Below are 21,491 nucleotides of genomic sequence, written 5' to 3'. Positions count from 1 at the left end.
CGGTGCTGCTGCCACCCCACGGCACCAGGGGGGCAGGGAGAGGCGAGGGGGTGCAGGCTGGGACCAGGGGAGAGCCGGCAGCGCAGGGGGACGCTCCCCCGACCCCGGGCAGGGTGCAGCGCGGGCGGGGGAAACCTCAGAATTTCGTGTCCTTGAGCGATCGGCGACTGGCCTGAAAGGGACAGAGCAGAGGGGGAGACGTTTCGTGACTGCGAACGACCCACAACCGCGGCCCTGGAGGCAGCTGCGCCCACGCTGGCACCCGCTGCCCCCATGGCACAGCAGGGCCTGGGCCCCCCCGTTGCCCCCTGTGAGCCCAGGGTCGAGATTTGGGGCGCTGGGGTGAGCATGTGCTTCCTCTCACGTGTCCCTCCCATGCCGTGGGGGGCTTGGGGGCCTGCTGTGGGTGCTGTGGGGGGCTCAGGGGCCTGCCGTGGGTGCCGCGGGGGGCTCGGGGTTCCTACCTTGCCCTTGGGGGACTTGGCAGTGGCGATGCGGGGTGAGCGGCGGGCACTGCCACGGGGAGAATTCTTGGGGGTGGTTTTCCGGCCGGCCGCCCGGCGCAGCAGGCTGTTCCCCAGCTTTTTCGGGGTGTTGAGGATGCTGAACGCCATCGACTGACGCCTCTCGGCCTGCGGAAGAGGACGTGGGACCGTGACCTTGGGGCAGGGCAGGGCAGGGCAGGGGGATCCCCGCTCTTTTGCTCTCCGGAGCTTGCTGCACCAAGGCCCTGCTGCTCACCTGCTTGCCGGGGGCCTGCTGCTGCTGCTGCTGCTCGCTCCTCCGGCTGACCTGGGAGCTGCGCCGCTCGCTGCGCTCCCGGGGGGTCTGGGGACGTGGGAAGCAGCTGGTCGGCTTCTTGGACTGGAAGAGAGGGGGCAAGCTGGGGAACAGAGCCCTGGCGGGGCACACACCCCGGGAGCTGGCTGCAAAGGAGGGGAACCAAGGGGCTGCGGGCAGGGACGGGGAGCGAGGGGCTGCGGGGCAGGGGCGACGGAGGGGCTGCGGGGCAGGGGTATTGCACAGGGGAGGCTGAAGGCCGAGACTTTTGCCGCTCGAGCTGCCTCCTGCCAGCTCTGCCCCTGGGAGGCACCGACCCCAAGGGCCCCGCTGCTGGCGCGGCCCCAGGAGGAGCCATTCCCAGGGCCCCAGCTGCCCCCTCAACATCTGGAGAACATCTGCAGCTGTGCAGCGGCTCTCGTAGCCCCTCGTCCCCAGCCTGGCCCCTGGGGAAGCCGGGGAGCAGCCGCGGTGCTTGCGGCAGGCAAGACCGGCTCGGCTCACCTCGGGGGTGTCGGGGCCCTGGTGGGATTCGTCCGAGAGACGCTTCCTTTGCTGCCGGGTGGTGATGCCGCCGGCCCAGGCCGCGCCCAGGGTGCTGCGCCGAGCGGCCGTGCCGGCGGCGATCTGCGAGGGCTGCATGCTGGCACGCCGCAGCGTCTCCTTGGGGTCGCCCGTCTTCATCTCCTCATCCGTGATGGTCCCCAGGGAGTTGGAAGGCTGGGGAGACGGGGCGGGAGGCGTTGCCGAAGGGGCGGCCACCCAAACGCTTCCCCGGCGCCGCGTGTACCCCCAGAGCCGCTCGCCGGGCTCCCCCCACGCCCCGTCCCAGCGCTGGGAAGGGGCAGCCCCGCTCGCCTGCCCCCCCTGCTCCCCCCACTTACCCTGCTCTCCAGGGGGTAGCAGGTCTTCAGGTGGGGCGGGCAGGCTCGGTTACGCTGCTGCAGCTCGGCGATGCGGTTCCAGTCGTCCAGCTGCTCCGGCTCGTCCTGGCACGTGCCCAGGTAGATGCTGCTCCGGCCTAAACCCAAAGCAGGGAGGGGTTGAAGGCGATGGTGGGGGGGACACCCAGGCAAGATGTGGGGCTCCCCCCACCCCAAGCCAGGGCAGAGCCCCCCCGGCCGCCCACCCTGCCCACACGCACCGAGGCTGGAGCTGCTGCTCCCCTGCAAGCGCCTCAGGGAGCTGCGAGTGACCGGCCGGTAGCCGGGGAGGCCCAGCAGCGCCGAATTGCCGGAGGGCTCTTGCGGGGAAGAGGTTTCCAGCTTGATGAGGGACTCCTGGGAGGGGAAGCTGGTGAGGGAGCTGGCGGAGGCGGCCGAGCGTAGCCGGCCCTTGCCGGGAGCGGCGTTGGGGGGCTGAGCCGCTGGGATGCTGCGGAAGGAGACGTCGGCGCTGTCCGGTTCCTCAGTCTTGGCCTGTTTCTGGGAGGGGGAAATGCAGAGATCACAGAATCACGGAAGGGTTTGGGTGGGAAGGGAGCTTTCAAGGCCATCTGGTCCAACCCCCTGCCATGGGCAGGGACATCTTCCACCGGATCCCATTGCTCAGAGCCCCGTCCAACCTGGCCTGGGATGTTTCCAGGGATGGGGCATCGACCACCTCTCTGGGCAACCTGTGCCAGTGCCTCACCACCCTCAGTGTAAAACATTTCTTCCTTATAACCAGTCTAAATCTGTTCTTCTTTAGTTTAAATCCATTACTCCTTGTCCTGTCACAACAGGCCTTGATAAAAAGATTCTCCCCATCCTTCCTATGGGCTCCCTTTCAGCACTGCAAGGCTGCACTAAGGTCTCCCCTCAGCCTCCTCTTCTCCAGGCTGAACACCCCCAGCTCCCTCAGCCGCTCCCCACCAGCCTTGTGCTCCAGACCCTTCCCCAGCTCCGCTGCCCTTCTCTGGACACGCTCCAGCACCCCGATGTCCTTCCTGGAGTGAGGGGCCCAAAACTGGACACAGCATTCCAGGTGCAGCCTCCCCATTGCTGAGCACAGGGGAACAATCACCTCCCTGCTCTTGCTGCCCACACCATTCCTGAAGGGCAGAGGGTCCTCGGGACAAGGTGTCGTGGGGGAGCTCGATGTCGAGTTTGGGAGCACAGACAGCCCCGCAGCAGCTCGGGCTTCCTCAGGATGGCTGCGTGACGGCTGCAGCCCCAGCCAACCATGGGAGCAACGGAAGCGAGCCCCCCCAAACCATCCCTGTCCTTGCCTCCTGTCCCCAGGGAGCCCCTGGGCTGCGGGGCTAAGCAAACCACACATCCCCATCCTCAGCACGGAGATCCTGCCCCACGGATCCCCTCCCTGCCCCACGGATCCCTCCCTGCCCCACAGCCGGCGGCCGCTCACTTTCATCATGGTGATGTTGATGGTGGTGCGGCGCCGGGCCGAGCGGGTCTTGCAGCCGGAGTCGAGCGAGAGGTCACCCAAGGAGCCGGCGCTGCTCTCCAGCTGGGACCGCGTGCGGCTGGGGATGGGGGTGAAGTAGAGGCTCTCCAGCGATTCCACCTTGCGGGGCAGCCGCCGGGACGCCAGCGACTCCTCGCTGCTTGGCGGCACCGCCGAAGCCTCCGACTGCGAGCGGCCAGCCTTCCTGCAGAGACGGGGGGCACGAGGGCAGCGCCGACGGGCTTACCGCGCCGTCAGGGAACAGAGAGGACCGGGGCCAGCAGGTTTTTGCCACGCTGGCGGCAGGACAGGCCGCGCCGAGCCGTGGCGTGCCGGTACCTGGTGGAGTTGAGCGGCTGCGCTTCGTCGAGGCTGAGGTCGAGGCTGTCGCTGCTGAGATCGGCAGGGTTCTGGCGGAAAGTCTCCCGGCCCTTCAGCGTGTCCGTCGCCACCTGGAACTTGCCGAGCTCCCGTAGCTGCCGATCGGCAAACTCCACCTGGATGGGAAGCAGGGAGGGATGGATGCTCTGAGCGAGCTAGCAGCAGAGGTGAGGAGGAGGGAGAGAGAAGGAGGGAGAGAGAAGGAGGGAGAGAGAAGGAGGGAGAGAGAAGGAGGGAGAGAGAAGGGAGAAGAAGGAGGAAGAGAGAAGGGAGACGAAGGGAGAAGAAGGGAGACGAAGGGAGAAGAAGGGAGAAGAAGGGAGACGAAGGGAGACGAAGGGAGAAGAGAGAGGAAGAAAGAGAAGAGAGAAGAGGGAGGAAGAAAGAGAAGAGGGAGGAAGAAAGAGAAGAGAGAGGAAGAAAGAGAAGAGAGAGGAAGAAAGAGAAGAGAGAAGAGGGAGGAAGAAAGAGAAGAGAGAAGAGGGAGGAAGGAAGAAGAAAAGGAGAAGGAAGAAGAAAAGGAGAAGGAGGGTGAAGCCCCACTGCACCGTGCCCACCTGAGCTTCCAGGCTGCGGACCTGGCTGGTGAGGTTCCTGCAGCTCAGCTCCGACTCCTTGGCCTGCAGGACGCTCTGCTGCAGCTCCTTGGCCAACCTCTCCGACTCAGTCCGGAGCTCCGCATTCTCCTTCTGCAGCTGCTCCATGGCCTTCAGCTTCTCCGCCAGATCCTGGTTCTGCTGCTTCTTTGCGTCGTAGTAAGTTTTTGCCTTCTCCATCTAGCACGTCAAGGGGAAGAAAACGCATCAAGCTCCCCCGCGGCGCGCTGCGCAAGGGGATGGGGACGAGGATGGCGGGGCCATGCCAGCCCCCGGCGTACCTGGCCTTTGTAGTGCTCGGCCGCCTGCTCCTTCTGAGCGAGCTGCGCCTGCAGCTCTGCCACCTTCTCCTGCCGGCGCGTGGCTTCTGCCTGCAGCTCCCCTTCCAGCGCCTGCAGGCAGGGAAGAGAGCAGCTCAGAGGCACCCTGCACCCCCGCCTCGCTCAGCTGAACCCCCCCGCGCCCCTCGGGGACGGCCGCCAACAGCTCCAGCGCTGACCAAGGAGCTCAGGTCCCAGGTTTTTGGTCCCTGTTTTACCTTAACCCTCTGCTGCTGGGTTCGGGTGGCCTTCTCATGCTGGGTCAGCTTTTTATTCAGCTCCTCCACCTGGAAGAATACGGCTTGGTTAGACCAGCTCCGGGCATAACGCTCCCGTCTACAACCCGCCCGCGGAGAAGCGCATCCCTCCCCTCCAGCCAGCTCCGGGGACAGGACGAGGATGAGGAGGTTTCCTGCCCCGCGGGGGCTGCTCAGCAGTGCCCACCACCGAGAAAGCTCCCGGCGCAGCCGGCACTTCGGTTACTCGAGGCAGGCAATCACAGCAACCCCGCGTTACTCTTCGCCGGGACGAGGTTTGCGCTACGCGAGCGTAAGGAGCAGCCGCGCACCAGAAGCGAAGCCGCAACGCCTTTAGGCGGGAGGGCGAGGGAAGCCAGTGCGGTTACGCAGTGCCCCGTCGCCGGAGCAGGCGTCTCCACTGCCAACTGTTTGCTGTCGGGGTACGAGCGGGCGGCCCAGCCCGCCACGGGTGTCCGCCGTGCCAAATCTCTAAGCCAAGCAGCTCGAGGGGGACCCGTGCGTGCTCGGAGGGGGAGGCATCCCACCCCGAAGAGGTGCTTCTGTGGTTCGAGAGCGGAGGGCGGCCGCTTGCAGCTCGCCCAACGCACGCGCGGGACGCGACACCGCAGAAGGGCCGAAGGCTGAGGAACCCCACGAGGCCCCCGGCCGCAGCGGCAGCCCCAGGCGCGGGCGGGCAGCTCGGAAATCCTTCGGCAGCGAGCGCGCTCCCCACCCGGGCACCCAAAAGGGGAGACAGGAGCCACGAGGCCTCTGCGGGGTCCCTGGGCAGCTCAGGCTGGGAGCGTGGGGGGCAAACTAAGCTGGGCAGGGAAACGGGGCTTTTCCAGTGTCGTTTCCCAAGTGCTAACCCCCACCACGTCCGAAATTGATGCTGCTGTAGAGCATCCCACCTCTGGCCACATCTGGACCACGCTTTCCAGGAGCGCAGCCCCCTCTCGCCAGCTGGGCAAGGGCAAGGAGCTGGACCTCAGTTAAAAAGGGTGGGAAAAAGGGATGGACAGAAGGAATGGGGTATCCCAGCTGCCCCCAAATCCCCTCTCTCTGAGGACGAGCTATCACAGGAGCCAACGGTCCTGTGTCGAGGAGCCCTGGATGCTCTCGGCAGCCAGTTGCTGCCCCACGGCCGCACCGGGAAGGCAAAAGCGAGAAGCCGTGGCCGAGCCGCGGGCAGGCGGCAGGTTTGGGGCCCCAGTTCCTACTCCCCGGGGGTGAAGGCGCGAGCCCAGAGACCTGGAGCCAAGCGCCCCACGGCTGGGTCCCCACTGCAAACAGTTCAACGAGAGGAGAGGGCGGCTCCGGTGGGAAGCGGCAGCAGCTAGGGCCGTGCACCGTCACCGTTTAAGCAGCCAGCACTTCGCACGCGTTACCTGCTTAGCTTGTTCTTTCCGAAATACCTCTAGCTGCTCCACCTGCGAACACAAAAGGCAGAAGTGAATACACGGCCAACGCAGACCGGGCTGCCTTTCCCGGGAGCGCCTGTCCCCTTCACGCCCGAGCACGGCTCGGGGAGCGCGTCCCAGACCCCCAGCTCCTGGGACGAGCAGGAGGACGGGGATTCAGGGGTGCGCCGGAGACCAAACGCGCCCCTTTTCCCGGAGGAGCCCCTACCTGAGCCGTCAGCCTCTGCCTCTCCTCCAGCAGCTTCCTCCTCTCCTCCAGCGCCGCCGCCTTGCTGCTCTCGTACTCTTTATTCATCGCTTCCAGCTTCCGCGCCGCCTCCTCGGCCTCCTGCCGGCTGCCGGCCACGAGCTCCTCCGACGCCGACCGCAGCCGCTCCAGCTCCCGCGCATGCCGCTCCCTGGCCTGGCCCAGCTCCGCCTCGAGCCGCTGCTGCCCGCGGCTCCGGCTCTCGCCGAGCCCCCGGTTCTCCTCGGCCAGCCGAACGTTGGCCTGCTGCAGCCCCGCCAGCCGCGCCACCTGCTCCGCCGCCTCCGCTTGCAGTCGCTGGACGGCCCGGTCCTGCTCCGCCGCCCGCTCCCGCAGGGAGGGCACCTCGGCCGCTTCCAGCTTGGCCCGCGCCAGCTCCGCTTGCAGAGCGGCCAGGGCTTTCGCCCTCTGCTCCACGTCCTGGCGGTGCTGGCTCTCCAGGGAAGCACGCTCGGCCTGCAGCTGCTGGCAAAGGTGCTTCAGCGCCGGCAGCTCGCCGGCGAGCGCCTGGGCGCTGCCGAGCTCCTGCTGCAGGGCGGCAAGGAGCTGTTCTTTCTGGAGGCACTTGTCCTGGCAGACCTTCACCTCCTGACGCAGCTCGTCCTCCCGCTCGCTCTGGCAGTGACGGTCTCTCTTCAGGGCCTCGATGGTCAAGCGCTGCTTCTCCATCTCCTCCTGGCACCGCTGCACCTCCACCTTCATCAGCGAGCACCTCTCGGCTGCCCGGGAGGCGGCGGTGGCCATCTCCGTCTGCAGCACCCGCAGCCTCTCCTCCAGCTTCTTGCTCTTCTCCGACTCGGCGACGATCAGGCGCTTCAGCTCCTTGCTCTCCCCCTCCTTCTCCGTCACCTGCCGATGGAGGATGGAGACCTCGTGCTCCAGGCTGCCGATCAGGCTGTTCTTCCTCTCCATCTCCTGGACGCACTGGGACACTTGCTCCTTCCAGCTCTCCTCCGACCGGCCTTTCTCCTGCACCGCGGAGCGGAGGGACGCCAGCTCCTTCTCGGCAGCGGCGACGGCGGTTTTGCTCTGGATCAGCTCCCTGCCCTTCTCCTGCAGCTCCTTCCGCAGGGTCTCCACGGTGCCGTCGTGCAGAGCCTGTGCCGACCTCGAGGCCTCCAGCAGCTTCTGCAGCTCCGATGCCTTCTCCTTCTGCTGGGCCGCTTCCCTCCTTGAGGCCTCCAGCTCCGCTACCCGCCGCCTCGGCGGCCGCTCGCTCAAGGGCGGCCATAGCCTCCTGCTGCTCCCTGCACTTCTGCTCCAGCTCCTCCACTTGCAAACGCAGCGCCTGGCTCTCCTTCAGCTTCTCCTGGTAAAGGTCTTGGCTCGAGCCGGATTCCTGCTCCCTCTGACGGGTCTTTTCCTCCAAGCTTTTGAGGGACATCTCCTTTGAGCAGCTGGCCTTGACGCCGTCTCCCTCCGTGCCCCTGCTCCGGGCGGCCTCCGAGAAGCCCTGCAGCTCGTTGTCCACCTTGGGTGCCCGCTCCTTGGCCGCCTCCGCCGAGGCGAGCTCTTCTTTCAGCTTGCTGACCGTCTTCTGCAGGTCCCTCAGTTCCTCAGCCCGCGAGACGTTTTTCCGGCGGAGCTCCTCCAGCTCCCCCTCCTTCTCCTCCATCAGCTCCCGGGAGCGGGCCAGCTCCTCCCGGTGCACCGACCGCTCCACCCTCTGCTCGTTGAGGGAGTTTTGCAGCTGCACCTCCAGCTCTGCCTTGCGGGCTCGCTCGGCGGTGCAGTCCGCCTTGGCCCGTTCCACCTCCTGCCGCAAGCGTTCGGCTTCCTCCTCCCGGTGCGCCAGGTCCCGCCGGTGCTCCTGCAGCGTCTCCTCCAGCCTGGCACCCAGCAGGGTCACCTCCCCGGACAGCTTCTTCACCTCCACCTCCACTTCCAGCTCCCGCTGCCTGCTGGCGGCGGCTGCCCGGGAGAGCTCGGCCTCTGTGCTTCGCAGCCGCTCCACGGCGGCTTCCAGCTCCTTGGATTTGAGCTTCTCCTGGGAAAGCTGCTGGGAGACCCCCTCCAGCGCTTCGGCGGCTCTCCGGGCATCCGCCTCCAGCCCGGCTACGCGTTGGGCCGCAGCTTGCTCCACGCCAGCCATCTTCTCCCGCAGGGAGGAGACCTCGGCCCTCAGCTTCTGCTCCTCGCCCTCCTTCTCCTTCGCCCACGCCTGGGCGCTGGACAGGTCGGCCTGGAGGGTGGCCAGCCTCTCCTGGTGCTCGGCGGCGAGGCGCTCTGCCCGGGCCTCCAGTGCGGCCGCCTTCTCCTGCTCAGCCTGCAGCCGCTGGCAAGCCCGGCTGTGCTCCCGGCTCAGCGCCCGCACCTCTTCCTCCAGCCGCCCGCGCTCTTCTTCCTCTCCTCGGGCAGAGGGGGAGGCTCCCATTGGCTTCTCCCGGCTCTCCCCCAGTGCCAGCTGCTGCTTCTCCGCCTCCAGCTCGGCGATCCTGGCCAGGCTGCCCTCCAGGCTCTCAGCCGCCCGCCTCTTCTCGTCCTCCAGGATGCCCTCAGTGTTCCGCAGGGATTCCTCCAGGAAGAGCAGCCGCTCCTGCAGGCGGGTGTTCTCCCGGGCCAGCCTCTCCCTCTCGGCCAGCTTCTGCTGGCTCTCCTTCAGCCTGCCCTCCAGCTCCCGCAGCTGAGCTTTCAGCCCCTCCGCCGCTCCCTGCTGCCGCTGGGCGCCGAGCTCGAGGATCCGGGCTTCCAGCTCGCTGACCTTGCGGCTCAGCTCAGCTTTCTCCTCCGCCGAGGCGGCCTGGCTGGCATCCTGGGCCTGCGCCATGGCCTGCAGCTGGCTGCTCAGGGATGCATTGGCCTCCCGCAGGTGCTGGAGCTGCTGCAGGGCAGAGTCTCGCTCCCGCAGGGTCTTCTCGTGCTGGGCGTCGAGGGCAGCCAGCCGCCCGGCCTCCCCCTCGCACCTCGCCTCCGCCTCGGCCTCCCGGCCCCGCAGCGGGGTGCCCTGGGGCTCGCTGGCCTCCCGCGCACGCAGGTCCTGCTCCAGCCTCTCCCTGGCCCGGTGGCTCTCGGAGAGGGAGCTCTGGAGGCTGGCAACAAGGTTGCCCAGCTGCTGTTTCTCCTCCTCGAAGCGGCCGCGTTCGGACTGCAGGGCTGCCTCCCGCAGCTGTTTCTCCTCCTCCAGCCGCAGGACGGTGGCCTGGAGCTCGGCCCCTTTAGCAGCGAGGCTGGACGCCTCCTGCTTCAGCTCTTCCAGCTGCCAGAGAGAAGAGAAGAGGGGGAAACAAAACACACCCCGCAAGGCGTTACTCCAGCTGCACACAACACCTGCACCGGAGAGCCACGTGCTGCAGCCCGGTGCCTGCCTTCCCTCCCGGCACCCCCAGCGCACCCCGCTTTCCCCTCAGCCTTCTGCCGCTCCGCTCGCTCGGACCAAACGCCTTTTCTCACCGTGCAGGAGCCGCTCCCTCCACAGCCGACCCGTGCTACGGGAGGCTGGGGGAGCCAGCAGCTACCCGGGAGGGGTATTCCCAAATCCGGCACAGAGCGCTCAGCCCCACAACCCCCATCCAACAGCAGAGAGCAGCTTTGCCGTGCACACCCCAGCACCCGCTGCTTTCCCCAGCGAGAGTTTTCCACCCGAGCGCTGCCTGCCCTTGCCGCGGGAGCTAGGGGCTCTCTCGAGACGCAGCCGTACCTTCAGAACGTCCCCCATGACCTCTCCCTTCTCCTGGGCGCTGCCGTCCCCCAGCTTGGCCAGCTGGTCCTCCAGCAGAGAAATCTTCCCCTGGAGAATCTCGATCTTCTCTTCCGAGCATTTCTGGGGACAGAGACATGGGACTGAGCACGGTGCGAGGCGAGGAAACCGAACAAGGAGAGGTGCAGTCGCCCAGCTTTAACCAACACCGAGCTTTCCAGCAGCGTTGCCTCGGCAAGCTCAGGGTTTCCAAGGACAGCAGCCTGTCCCGCCACGGGAAACCCTCCCCGGGAGCAGCGAGAGGCTCTCCGCAGGAGGTGGCTCTTGCACAGCCTCTCCCCATGTGCCGGCGCGGATGGGCAGGAGCCTCCTGCCCACTCCGCCCTGCCCGCAGAGCCGGCACGGCACGAGCCAGCCCCAGGAGACTGCGGCATGCCGGCTGTGGGCGCAGCAAGAGCAGGGGGGCACCCAACCGCCCAGGCGGGCCCCCGAGGACGCCTCACCTTCTCCTGCAGAGCGGTGCGCAGCTCGCTCTCCAGCTGCCCCTGCTTTTCCTGCGACTGCGCCAGGGCCGCGTTGTGCTCCTCCGAGAGGTCGTTCAGGGCTTCCTGCAGCTGGACCATGTGGCTGGCGATCTCCCGCAGCTGCGAAAGGGAAAAAAAAAAAAAAATATCCCCCCCCCGCCGTCCCAAAGGAGGGTCAGGGAGTGTCCATGCTGCTCTGCTCAGCTCCCCGCTCCCGAGCGCTGCAGCGTCCACGGGCATCCCGGGTGCTGCGCGCAGCACCACACGCAGGCAACTCCACCCAGCCCCTATTTCCCCCACCACGGTTCCCCTTTGGATCAGGATCTGGAGCCCAAAGCGGGCTCGGTCCCTGGGTCAAGGCCACGCGACACCAGCAGCAGAGCCGTAAGCAGCCCAGCATCCGGCGCTGCCAGCAAATCCTCCCCGCTGCGTCCCATCACAAACGACCGGGCTGCGGGGACACGGAGAGGACCCAGCACCCCGTACCTTGAAGGAAAGATCCCCGTTCTCCTCGGAGAGCTGGTTGATTTTTCGGTCCATCTGGCCTTTTTCGGTCTTCAGGTCCTGGCACTGCTTGAGGGCCTCGTGCAAGCGCACCATCAGGCTGTGGGAGAGGAGGTGGTTAAAGCAGGGGGGCCAAGCCCCAGGCAGGTGAGGGCATCACCGGGGACCGACGCTGCCGGATATTGCTGAGGAAACTAAGGTACCAAGGCATCTCTGTGCCATGGTGCTGTGCCGTGGTGAGAAAAGACCATAAATTAGCTCTAAAGCGGGTCCCAACAAGTCGCAAAGCAGAGCAAAACGATGTTTGCGCTTTGCCTGAGCCTGACCGCTCCAAACCGAGGGCAGAGGCAGCTGCAGGGCGCCAGCCATGCCTCTGCAAACTGAAATAAGTGAGGAAAGGACAAAAAAAAAGGCACGGCACCTGCCAGCGGAGGCTGGGCGTCCTTCCCGAGTGAACACGTTGCTGCACAGGGACAGGGCAAAGACTGGGACTCGGCGCGGCAGGCGACAGAATTCAAGCGCATGACGCGGCCCAGTCTGGAACCGATCAAATCGGATCAAACTAGCAGCTGGGGAAGGGGCTGGGGCCGGGAGATCCAATAAAGCTGAAAGCTTTCAGTGACACGGAGCCTGTCCCAGAGCTGGGAAGGCCAAACGGGCTCTTCCAGAGGCAGGCAAGACCCAGGCGGGGAGCACGCCCTTCTCCCGCAGCAGGGACGGCTGATCCCGTGCCGGGCTCAGGGTAAGGAGTGGGCTGTCAGAACGCGCTGTGGGGTTTGGAACTGGCTCCCTGCCTGCTGCGATTAAATTAAAAAAAAAAAAAAAAAAATGGGGGCTACGGGCCGTAATTGCCCCAAGCGTGAGGCGCAATGTGCTGGCTGGCACAACCGTACCCTGGGCTGCATCCCCAGCAGCGTGGGCAGCGGGGCGAGGGAGGGGATTCTGCCCCTCTGCTCCGCTCTGGGCAGACCCCACCTGCAGCCCTGCGCCCAGCTCTGGGGCCCTCGGCACAAGGAGGACACGGAGCTGTTGGAGCGGGTCCAGAGGAGGCCACCAAAATGATCCGAGGGCTGGAGCCCCTCTGCTCCGAGGCCAGGCTGGGGGAGTTGGGGTTGTTCAGCCTGGAGAGGAGAAGGCTGCGGGGAGACCTTGGTGCGGCCCTGCAGTGCTGAAAGCGGGACCATAGGAAGGATGGGGACAGACATTTTAGTAGGAATTGTTGCGATAGGACAAGGGGTAATGGCTTTAAATGAAAAGAGGGGAGATCCAGACTGGATCTAAGGAAGAAATCCTTTACACTGAGGGTGGTGAGGCACTGGCACAGGTTGCCCAGAGAGGTGGTCGATGCCCCATCCCTGGAAACATCCCAGGCCAGGTTGGACGGGGCTCTGAGCAATGGGATCCGGTGGAAGATGTCCCTGCCCATGGCAGGGGGTCGGACCAGATGGCCTTGAAAGCTCCCTTCCCACCCAAACCCTTCCATGATTCTGTGAATGCCGAAGCCATCTCCCCCCTGGGGTGCAGCTGCAGAGGAGGCGGCAGAGAAAAACGGGAAGGGTTTCCCTCGCCCCTTTTTTGTGCATTGCTGGGGAAGAGACGGACAACACGGAGCCCGGGGACGCGGGAGTGACAAGGACCAGCCTAGCAGGAGGGAGCGGACGTCCCTGGAGGATTACCTCTCGTTCTTCTCCCTCAGCTCCTCCATTTCCTTGGGCTCCAGCTGGTCTGCGGCTTGCTTCTCGTTGAGCAGAGCCAAGCGGTCAATCCGCTGCTGCATCATGGTGATCTGCGCCTCTGGGCGGCAAGAAAGGGCTCGTTACCATCTTTTTATGTCACCTGAACCCCCCAAGAGCACGGTGGAGGATGTCCTGTCCTTCTCCCAAGCTGGTGAGGAGCCGCTGCACGGAAACCACGTCTGAAGCAGGACACGGAAGAGCCGGGCCGCCAGCACTGCTGCTCGGCACCGGGTGTTGCTTCACTCATGGCTTTTGGTGCCAAGGATATATAAGGGAATCGGAGAGGGAAGAAGGAACCTGCAGTCTCCGCACGCGCCTGGGGAATCCCCCAGTGCAGGCACTGTTTTAGATGCGGATGGTGAGGCTCCTACGCCTGCCAGCCTGCTCCAAACCATTTGGCAGAGGGACCAAGAGCCACCTCCAAGAGCTGCTCAGAGTTGCGACAACAGCGTCGGAGCTCTCTTGGCTCCCATCTGCTTCACGCTTTGGTCCAGATTAACGGGCAAGGGTCCCCTGGGCCCACCACGGAGCGGGGAACAGCAAACCCCAAGCTGCCCCGTCTGCTCTGGAAAGCAGAAAAGCCCCAAAGCCGCGAGCCGTGCTCACGGGGGGTCTGGCAGGATGGACTGTGCACGACCACGGTCGTGGTGGGCTCAAAGCCATAACAAAGTCAGAGAAACCAGACAAGGTCTCAGCCCCGGAGAGCCCTCCCCGTGCCCCAGGACGTCCCGCTAGCGACTGACCCTTCTCTGTGATGAGCTTGCGATTCTCCGCCAGCTCCACCTCCAGCTCATCCCGGTTCTCTCTCTCGACAGCCAGCTGCTTCTTCAGCCGTCGCAGCTGAAACTGGGGGGTCTGCATGACGTCCCCCATGGGCGAGGACGGAGGGCCGGAGAGCACGCTGCGGAGAGGCACGCCGCGTAACTCGGTTATCCGGAGCCGACGGCGGGGCGCAGTCCCTCCTCGCGCAGCCAGAGCCGCTCCGGTTCCCCCACCTCAGAGGCAGGTGCGGAGCAGTAATTTTGACGCCTCGTCACCCGAGCAGCAAGGCTGCCCTCCTCATCCTGATCGCGCTAACACCAGTCTCCAAGGCTCTGGCACGCGCATGCAAAACCACCTCCGGTGCCAGGGCGAAGCAGCCATCGCCCTTCACACCGCAGCCGGAGCCCCACCGCGGAGCACGCGGCTTGCTAGAGAGAGACTCCTTCGGCACCCGCAGCGACACGAGCCTGGCTCCCCCGAAACCCACCCAGGAGGGTGCAGGAGAGGACCACAAGCTGCTCTGCGAAGCGTCTGTGTTCATTAGGCTGAAACGAGCTGCACTAAAAGTTGCTAATTACAGCCCGCCCTCGCTCTTCCACCGCACAGCCCCGTGGCAAGCCCGAGGAGTTTGCAACAGGGCAGCAACCGCAGCAGAATTTCTGCCGACTCAGCGTGCACCCCGGCTGCGTCTCCGGGTCCCAGAAGCCGCCCTGTCCGTTCGCCCTCTCCCCTCGCTCCCCCGCGGCAGCCAAGAGGCTGGGGACCTACTTGTTGGCGCCGGAGGAGGAAGAGGAGGCAATCTTCTGCAGCTCCAGGAACCGCACCTCTCGCTTGTGCGGGAGGGAAAGCAGCGGGGAGAGCTCCTCAGAGCTGCTGCTGGAGGCGCTGGATGAGGACAGCGGCGCTGGAAATCGCGAGGGAGAAGCAGGCTGTGATCCTCGCGTTAATACCAAGAGGGAGGGTTTAGCAGCTGAAATTCCTGACGTGCAGGAACCGCAAATTCCAGCGGGGACGGATCAGCTGAGAAAGCCATAAACCCGCCTTGGATCCCCATCCCGCCCCGGCACTCTGCTCCCACCGCGAAGCTGGGAGCATCCCGCCCGCCTCGCTCCTCCGGGGAAAACGCATTTCAGCCGCGTGCACAGCAAAAGCTGGGACGCTGCCAAGTGCGGGGAGAGCCCGGCGGGTATAAGGCAGCCCTACTCTTAACGAAGAGCTTACAGGGGAGCATTTTGTAGGGCTCAGCCCTGGGGCGAGCGGATCTGGGTGGTGTTGCTGCTTTTATGGCTTGGCAGCTACAGCAGCACAAACCTTATCGCTCTCTGCAGCTGCCCAACAGGAGGGGGCAGGGAGGGGGTTGTTGGGTTCTTCTCCCAAGGAACCAGCGATAGGATGAGAGGAGATGGGCTCAAACTGCATCAGGGGAGGTTTAGATTGGATATTAGGAAAAATTTCTTCACGGAAAGAGTGGTCAAGCGTTGGACCAGGCTGCCCAGAGAGGTGGGGGAGTCCCCATCCCTGGAGGGGTTCAAAAAACGGGCAGAGGTGGCACTTTGGGACATGGTTTAGTCTATTCTCCCCTTAATTGGTTTAGTGGTGGCCTTGGCAGTGTAGGTTAATGGTTGGACTGGATGATCTTAAAGGTCTCTTCCAACCTAAACAATCCTATGATTCTATGATTCTGTGAAACAGGGGAAAAAAAACCCAATGTTTTTATGCTCTGGAAAAGGGTCATCCATGCCGGTAAGGTGCTGGGGGCATGGGAGCTGTGAAGGAAGGTGGCAGCAGTGCTCAGTGCTCGCGATATCCCACGCTGCTGCTCTCCACAAGGTTTTGGGCTGTTTCTGTCCCGCTTCGAGCTGGCACTTGGACGTCACTACAGCAAACACGTTAATTTGGACGTCACTACGGCCAGCAAATTAACTTGGACGTCACTACAGCCAACAAATGAACTTGGACGTCACTACAGCAAACCTGCTAACCTCTCGGTCTAACCAGGGTGCTGCATTGGTGCCAGCCAGGAGAAAAATGCGCCCAACGCCTGCTCTGCCTGCAAAAGGCTTGGCCCGTTACTGCGGGCTGGTGCCGCAGCAGAGGCAGCCAGGGCCCAGCGCTCACCTTTCCTCTGCAGAAACATCTCCAGGTTCTCATTCAGGCTCTCCTCGTTGTCCAGCACAAATTTGAGGATCGACGCCAGCTCAACCTGTGTGGTCGGAGGAAGCGCGGGGTCAGGTTCGCAGGCAGAGCGGTGCCGTGCAGGCAGAGACCGCAGCGGGCTCGGGGGAGCGGGCAGCTCCCTGCCTGCCCGTGCCTGCACCGGCAGGCGCCCACGCTCGCAGCCACGAGCCTCCGATCGCCCAGGTGCACTGACGAGCACCGCAGCACCCACCCCAAACCACCTTTTGAGGGCACCCAGAACAAGTCACTCCCCAAAAGGCATCTCCGCGTCCCCCTGCACCCCCGGCCCGGAGGGGGAACGCAGAAGGGATTACCTGGGTCTTGTAGTCAAACTCATTCCAGTCGCCGGGGCTCTTGCAGCTCATGGAAGTGTGATAGAGGAGCAGCGTGGCCACCTGAAATGAGGAAGGCGAGCATCACCGACCCAGCTCGGTCATCGGCACCGGCTAGGAACAAAGCGTGCCCCGCGGTTACCTTGGCCAACGCCAGCTCCTCGCCCTCCAGGAGTTTCTGTGCCGAAACCAGGTTTTCCGCGGCCGATTTGTGCTTGCAGTGCTCTGCAAGGTGAAACGGGAATTCCCAGTCCCGCAGGAGCCCCCGGCTGCTGGGCACGCTGCCTGCCAGCCCGCGGCACGTGTCCGTCCCCCGAGGCGAGGGGCCGGGGCGCACCGTGACGCATCCGCCGGGAGAAGGGGCACAGGCAGGGAGGCACAGGGCGGGCTGGGCTCCGCAGCTCAGCTCCGACGGGCTTTTTTTTCCTCCTTTTTTCCCCCTTTTTCCCCTCCTTTTTTCCCCCTTTTCCCCTCCTCCTTTTTTCCCCCTTTTCCCCTCCTCCTTTTTTCCCCCTTTTCCCCTCCTCCTTTTTCCCCCTTTTCCCCTCCTCCTTTTTTCCCCCTTTTCCCCTCCTCCTTTTTTCCCCCTTTTCCCCTCCTCCTTTTTTCCTTTTCCCCTCCTCCTTTTTCCCCCTTTTCCCCTCCTCCTTTTTCCCCCTTTTCCCCTCCTCCTTTTTTCCCCCTTTTTTTCCCCTCCTCCTTTTTTCCCCCTTTTTTTCCCCTCCTCCTTTTTTCCCCCTTTTTTTCCCCTCCTCCTTTTTCCCCCCTTTTTTCCCCTCCTCCTTTTTTCCCCCTCCTCCTTTTTTCCCCCTCCTCCTTTTTCCCCCCTTTTTTTCCCCTCCTCCTTTTTTCCCCCCTTTTTTCCCCTCCTCCTTTTTTCCCCCCTTTTTTCCCCTCCTCCTTTTTTCCCCCCTTTTTTCCCCTCCTTTTTTTCCCCTTTTTCTCCCGCTTTTCCCCCCCCTTTTTCCCCTTTTTCCTCCTTTTTATTCCCTTTTTCCCCCTGGCAACTTCCCCCTCGGTGCCAGCCTCCCCACCTCGCCCTCAGCATCTCTCTGCACCTTTTGCTCCTCCGCCACCCGCGTAAACTGAGTCCCGTCTACGGAGGGTGGGATACAGTGTCTCCCCTTCCTGGAGAGGCTGAGCAAAAGGGCAAGAGAATTCCCATTTCCCCTCCCAAGATTCCTGCTTGGGTAAAGGTTTTCCAGTGGGATTTGAGGAGCTGGAGGCCAGGCACCGGGCGAGGAACACCCACCCCGGCACCCTCCCCTTCACCCCCTGGACCCCCTTCGCACCAAGCCCGGGCTCTGGCAAGGATTTCCATCGGGAAGCTTTCCTTCCCGCGCGCTGCCGCGGGCTCCGGGCAGCTCTGCCTGTGCCTCGCGAAGCTGCTGATGCAGCGGATGGTTGCTTAGGGGAGGGGGGAGCCTGCAGACACAAAACCAGAGCCCGCAGGGGTGGGGGGCACCGAGCAGGGGCAGCCAGCGGAGGTTCTTACTCTGCAGGAAGCCGCAGACGAAGGAGATCCTCTCCGGCAGCGGCCGCTCCAGCACAGACTCGCCCTCCTCGTTCCTGTGGCTAGAAGAGCACACGGGTTGCGTTAACGCTTCGCCGAGGGATTAAACGAATTGTGGTTTGGTTTTTTGTTTTGTTTTGGTTTGGTTTGGTTTTTTTCGCAACAGAGCTTGCTTGAGCGAGGGGCCGGCTCTTGGGCAATACGGCACCGGTCCGCCCCCGCGCACCCGTGCCAAGGCGGGTGGCGAAGCAAAAGCAACCGCGCCGTGCCCAAGGAGCAAGCGCCCACGCTCCCAGCAGCCCCGACAACCATGGCTGCGTTCGGTGAGCAGCTGGAGCCACCGAGCAGCCGGAGCCGGGCAGCCGGCCCCCTCCTCCTCGTTCGATGCGTGTGCCGGAGTGCTGCCGGCCTGCGCCGCTTCCTCCTCTGCCTGTCAGCTCCGGCATCCGGCGCGGCAGAGGAGCTGGCAGCGTCGCCGCCAGCCGGGGAGGCACCGCAGGGGCCAGGGGTCACGCGTGGAACTGGGTGTTTTTCTTGCTATTGCAAAGCGTCGCTGTTTGGGGGGGAAAAAAGCGTTCTGGAGGCGTGCGGATCCCGCTGCCCTGCAGCCCACACTGGATTTTGGGGGGGCTGAAGCTGCTTCTTGCGGCTCTTATTCAAGACCACGCTCTTCCTCAGCAGCCATCGTTCAAACAGAGACCACACGCCTAAAACCCATGCAAGCCACGCTTGACTGGCACTGCTTCGCTACCTTCGATTACTCCCAAGGCACCGAAAGCAGGGACTCTGCCCGGGGAAGGGGCCGGCACAAGGATTTTCTCATCCTCACGGATTTCCCAGCCCGTCCCCCGGTGCTCCCGGGAGCTCCCCTGCAGCTCCGCCGGCTGCTGCAGCGTGCGCCCCGCTGCCGCCCCACTTATCAAGCTACGGTCGGGCCTGTTTAGCAAGCGCACGCCGGCAGCGATCCCGGTTAATCTGAGCCGGAGCACAGAGCCAGGAGATTAACCAGGTCTGACTAAATATATCCCCAGCGCAGGCGGCTCCTTCCTCCCCACCCACAGCAGGCAGATCCCGGCTCCGAGCGCACAAGCTCCCACAGAGCCTCCCGCCGGAAAGGTTTGAAAGCAACGCCGCGCTTGGCGCTGAGCGGCAGCCTCGCACCCTCCCGATTTTGCTCGGTTAAGGCCGAGCAGCCAGAGCGGAGCGTGCTCGGTCCTAGCTCCGATGCCCATTACGGCTTGCAGGTCTTAATCGCCCTTGCTCGCAGGCAACGAACGCGGCTCCTGACAGAGGAATTCCTCCCAGCCCTGCCCGGCCACCTCGGGTCCCGGGACAGAGCAGACAAGCTCAGTCCTGCCCGTATCGTACTCGGAAGCAGCCACAGAACAGGAGCGCTGCGTGGGGCGGGAGCTGTCATTCTTTAAGCTGCTTTACAGATCCAAAGCTTCCTCAGGATCCCGAGGCTGCGGCTCAGGAAATTTGCTGGGCCGCTTCCTCACCCGGGGAGCATTTAGGGATACAAAGCATCTCCCATGCAGCTCCGGGAGCCCCCGCGCCGCTGGCATCAGCGCTCGGCTCTTTGCTTCAACGCCAGGAGCGAGCCCAGACGTCGGTTGCCAGATGCGATAGCAAGCCTCAGACGACAGAAACTCTGGCTAAAATCCTACCTGGGTGGCTCCGCGGGGCCCGACAGCTCTGCCCGCGGCTCCGCAGGCAGACCCCGGCCACGCAAAGCCCCTGCCTGCAGGGCCGTGGGGCAGGCAGGGCAGCAGACCCTCTCCCAGCTACCTCGAGCAGGTTTATCTTGAGCCCGAGCCGCCGGCACAGCCCTGGTACATCATCTACGTATGGAGGCTTCCAAGCGGGGCAGCCCAAAAGGCTCGTCGTCCCGCGCCCGGCGGGTTTACGTGCGAAGGAGCCACAGCGCGAAGGCATGAGCCCCGCGTTTCATTGTGTGCTTCGCTGGAGCTATCGCACGGAGGAGCCGGAGATCCAGCACCAGCTCTGCCGCCCAGGAACCCCCCTCCCACCCTGCCTGGAGAGGGACCATGCTCGCAGCCGGAGAAAACTCTCAGGGCTGAGGCCGTGGCTCCGGGAAGCAGCCCAGCGCCCGCTCGCTGCCCCTTTCAGCCAGCCAGGAAGTTTGGAGAGCGCACCCCGGCTCCCCGTACTCACATTTTGTCGATGATCCTGATGAAGACGCTACAGTCCTGGAGCTGTGACAGATCATCGAGGGGATCGGTACAGACTTTTGTGCTGTTCACCTAGAAATTGAGGCGAGAAGGTCAGAAAGCAACATCAGGCCGTGCTCTGCCAGCCGCCACCTCCCAGTCCGGGCAGGGACAGCGAGGACCGGTCTGGGTGCGAGAGCAAAGCCAGCCCTTCCGACCACCCCTGCCCTGCCCAGGCAAAAGCTGAACGCCTTCCCCCACAGCTCCGCAGCCAGGCAGGCCGGCACGGGTCTGGTTTATCACGCTGCCATGCTTCGCTCGGACACGGCACCGCTTTGCGAGGCAGATCCAACAGCCCCTTTACGGTGCGGCTGCTGCTCGCTTCCCAAACCTGCTGCCTGCTCCAGGCTCGGCTCCGGCTCCTGGGTAATTTCTGTAGCCGGACCAAGCTGTTCCAGCATTTCTGGTTACTCAAGAGGAACGGTGAGCAAGGCTTCTCCTGCAACACCCACCCGCCGGGAACAGCAGGGATTCAGCTGCCCCGGGACCTGCCCCAGCCGCAACCCTCGCCTTCACCGGCCCTGGCATCGCGCAGCCGAGGAGCCGGCGGTGCCGGCAGCAGCCGGGACCCAGCCGGGGCAGCACGTCCCACCCACGGAGCAAGCTACGGCGGAGGAAAGGGAGGCTTTACCCAAGCGAGGAGAGCCGCGGCTCTCGCGCCGTGAAGAGGCATCTTCGCGAGGCTGCCAGGTCACTGCCCGGACCTAGGAATGCCAACAAAGAGCGGGGTGGGGGGGGAAGGAAAAAAGCAATTAAGGCCAAACGTAGTAATTACATGAATATATACGGCTTACACGCAGCGCCAGGCATTCGCGTCTGTCAAGGGAGGATCTGCGCTCCGCGCCTGGCCAGCTGCAGGCTGTGCAGAGGCGAGCAGCCGGCATCCTCCTGCTTTTTCAGCAGGCACCAAGCGGGGAGCGGCACTGCCGAGGAGCAGCAGCCGGGTCCTATCCCGGGGGATCTACCCCCGGAGATCGGGATCCCGGAAAATCGGGAAAACTGCGCTGCTCGGGCTCCTCGTCCCCAGCACCTCCTGCCCTGCTGTGCCTCCTTCCCTCCCCCTCACCCCCAAACTTCTCTGAAATCTCTTTTAAGAGAAATTTCAAGGCCAAGCAGCCCACAAGCCCGCTCAGCCCCCGTGCCCAGGCTGGTCCCTCCTGCCGCACGGTTTCAGCCCCGGTGAGGCGGCAGCATCCCGTCGGGCCTGTCTTTCATGCCACGGTGGCACAAAAACAACCGGTCGCGGCTCACGGCCAGCCGGCCCCGGCAGCTGCTGTCACCCCAAGGGATCCTGCGTCGCCATGGGGCAGCGCGGGCGGCCGAGGGCTTCTCCGTGGCTGTGCCAAACCGTGGGGCTCGGCTGCCTGTGGCACCCTGGGCACCCCGCGGGCTCCTGGCACAGGGCCTGGCAGGTCGTCGGCATTGCTGCCCACCCGGGGCACGGCCATTGCCCCCCGCTGCCGGTTGCGGCTGAGCACCGGGCATCGCTGCCGGGGACCGCCGGCATCCCAGGAAAATTCTCCTCCTCTAGAAAACACGAGCAGCAATTTTAGAGAGAGACGGCGTAGCTCAAGGCACGCAACTCCGGCACACGTAGGGATGCTGTGCCAAGAGCCGCGGCGGTCCTGCAGGATGGGCAAGAGCAGGAAAAAAATCCCCCAGCCCAGCAGGACACGGCGGCCACAGAGCGTGGCACGGCAGAGCG

At 64.4% G+C, this 21,491-nt stretch overlaps 1 protein-coding gene across 1 annotated transcript; it reads right to left on the bottom strand.

The window, feature by feature from the left end:
* Window positions 1-132: 132 nt before the first annotated feature.
* On the bottom strand, window positions 133-20,548 carry NUMA1 (nuclear mitotic apparatus protein 1). Its single transcript, XM_075721845.1, is given in 27 exon segments — window positions 133-172; window positions 465-632; window positions 742-864; window positions 1,285-1,500; window positions 1,665-1,801; window positions 1,925-2,204; window positions 3,127-3,370; window positions 3,505-3,662; window positions 4,104-4,322; window positions 4,424-4,534; window positions 4,681-4,749; window positions 6,090-6,131; window positions 6,331-7,570; window positions 7,572-8,239; window positions 8,324-9,565; window positions 10,007-10,129; window positions 10,510-10,650; window positions 11,017-11,134; window positions 12,711-12,828; window positions 13,514-13,671; window positions 14,301-14,436; window positions 15,651-15,735; window positions 16,025-16,105; window positions 16,185-16,267; window positions 17,538-17,617; window positions 19,731-19,819; window positions 20,418-20,548. Coding segments are annotated over 27 exon segments (6,207 nt in total). The 5' UTR covers window positions 20,460-20,548; the 3' UTR covers window positions 133-136.
* Window positions 20,549-21,491: the final 943 nt, after the last annotated feature.

Source organism: Pelecanus crispus, chromosome 1, assembly GCF_030463565.1.
Source record: "Pelecanus crispus isolate bPelCri1 chromosome 1, bPelCri1.pri, whole genome shotgun sequence".
Lineage (NCBI taxonomy): Eukaryota > Metazoa > Chordata > Aves > Pelecaniformes > Pelecanidae > Pelecanus > Pelecanus crispus.
The sequence above is the reverse complement of the archived record's forward strand: the minus strand, read 5'-3'. Positions and strand labels throughout refer to the sequence as shown.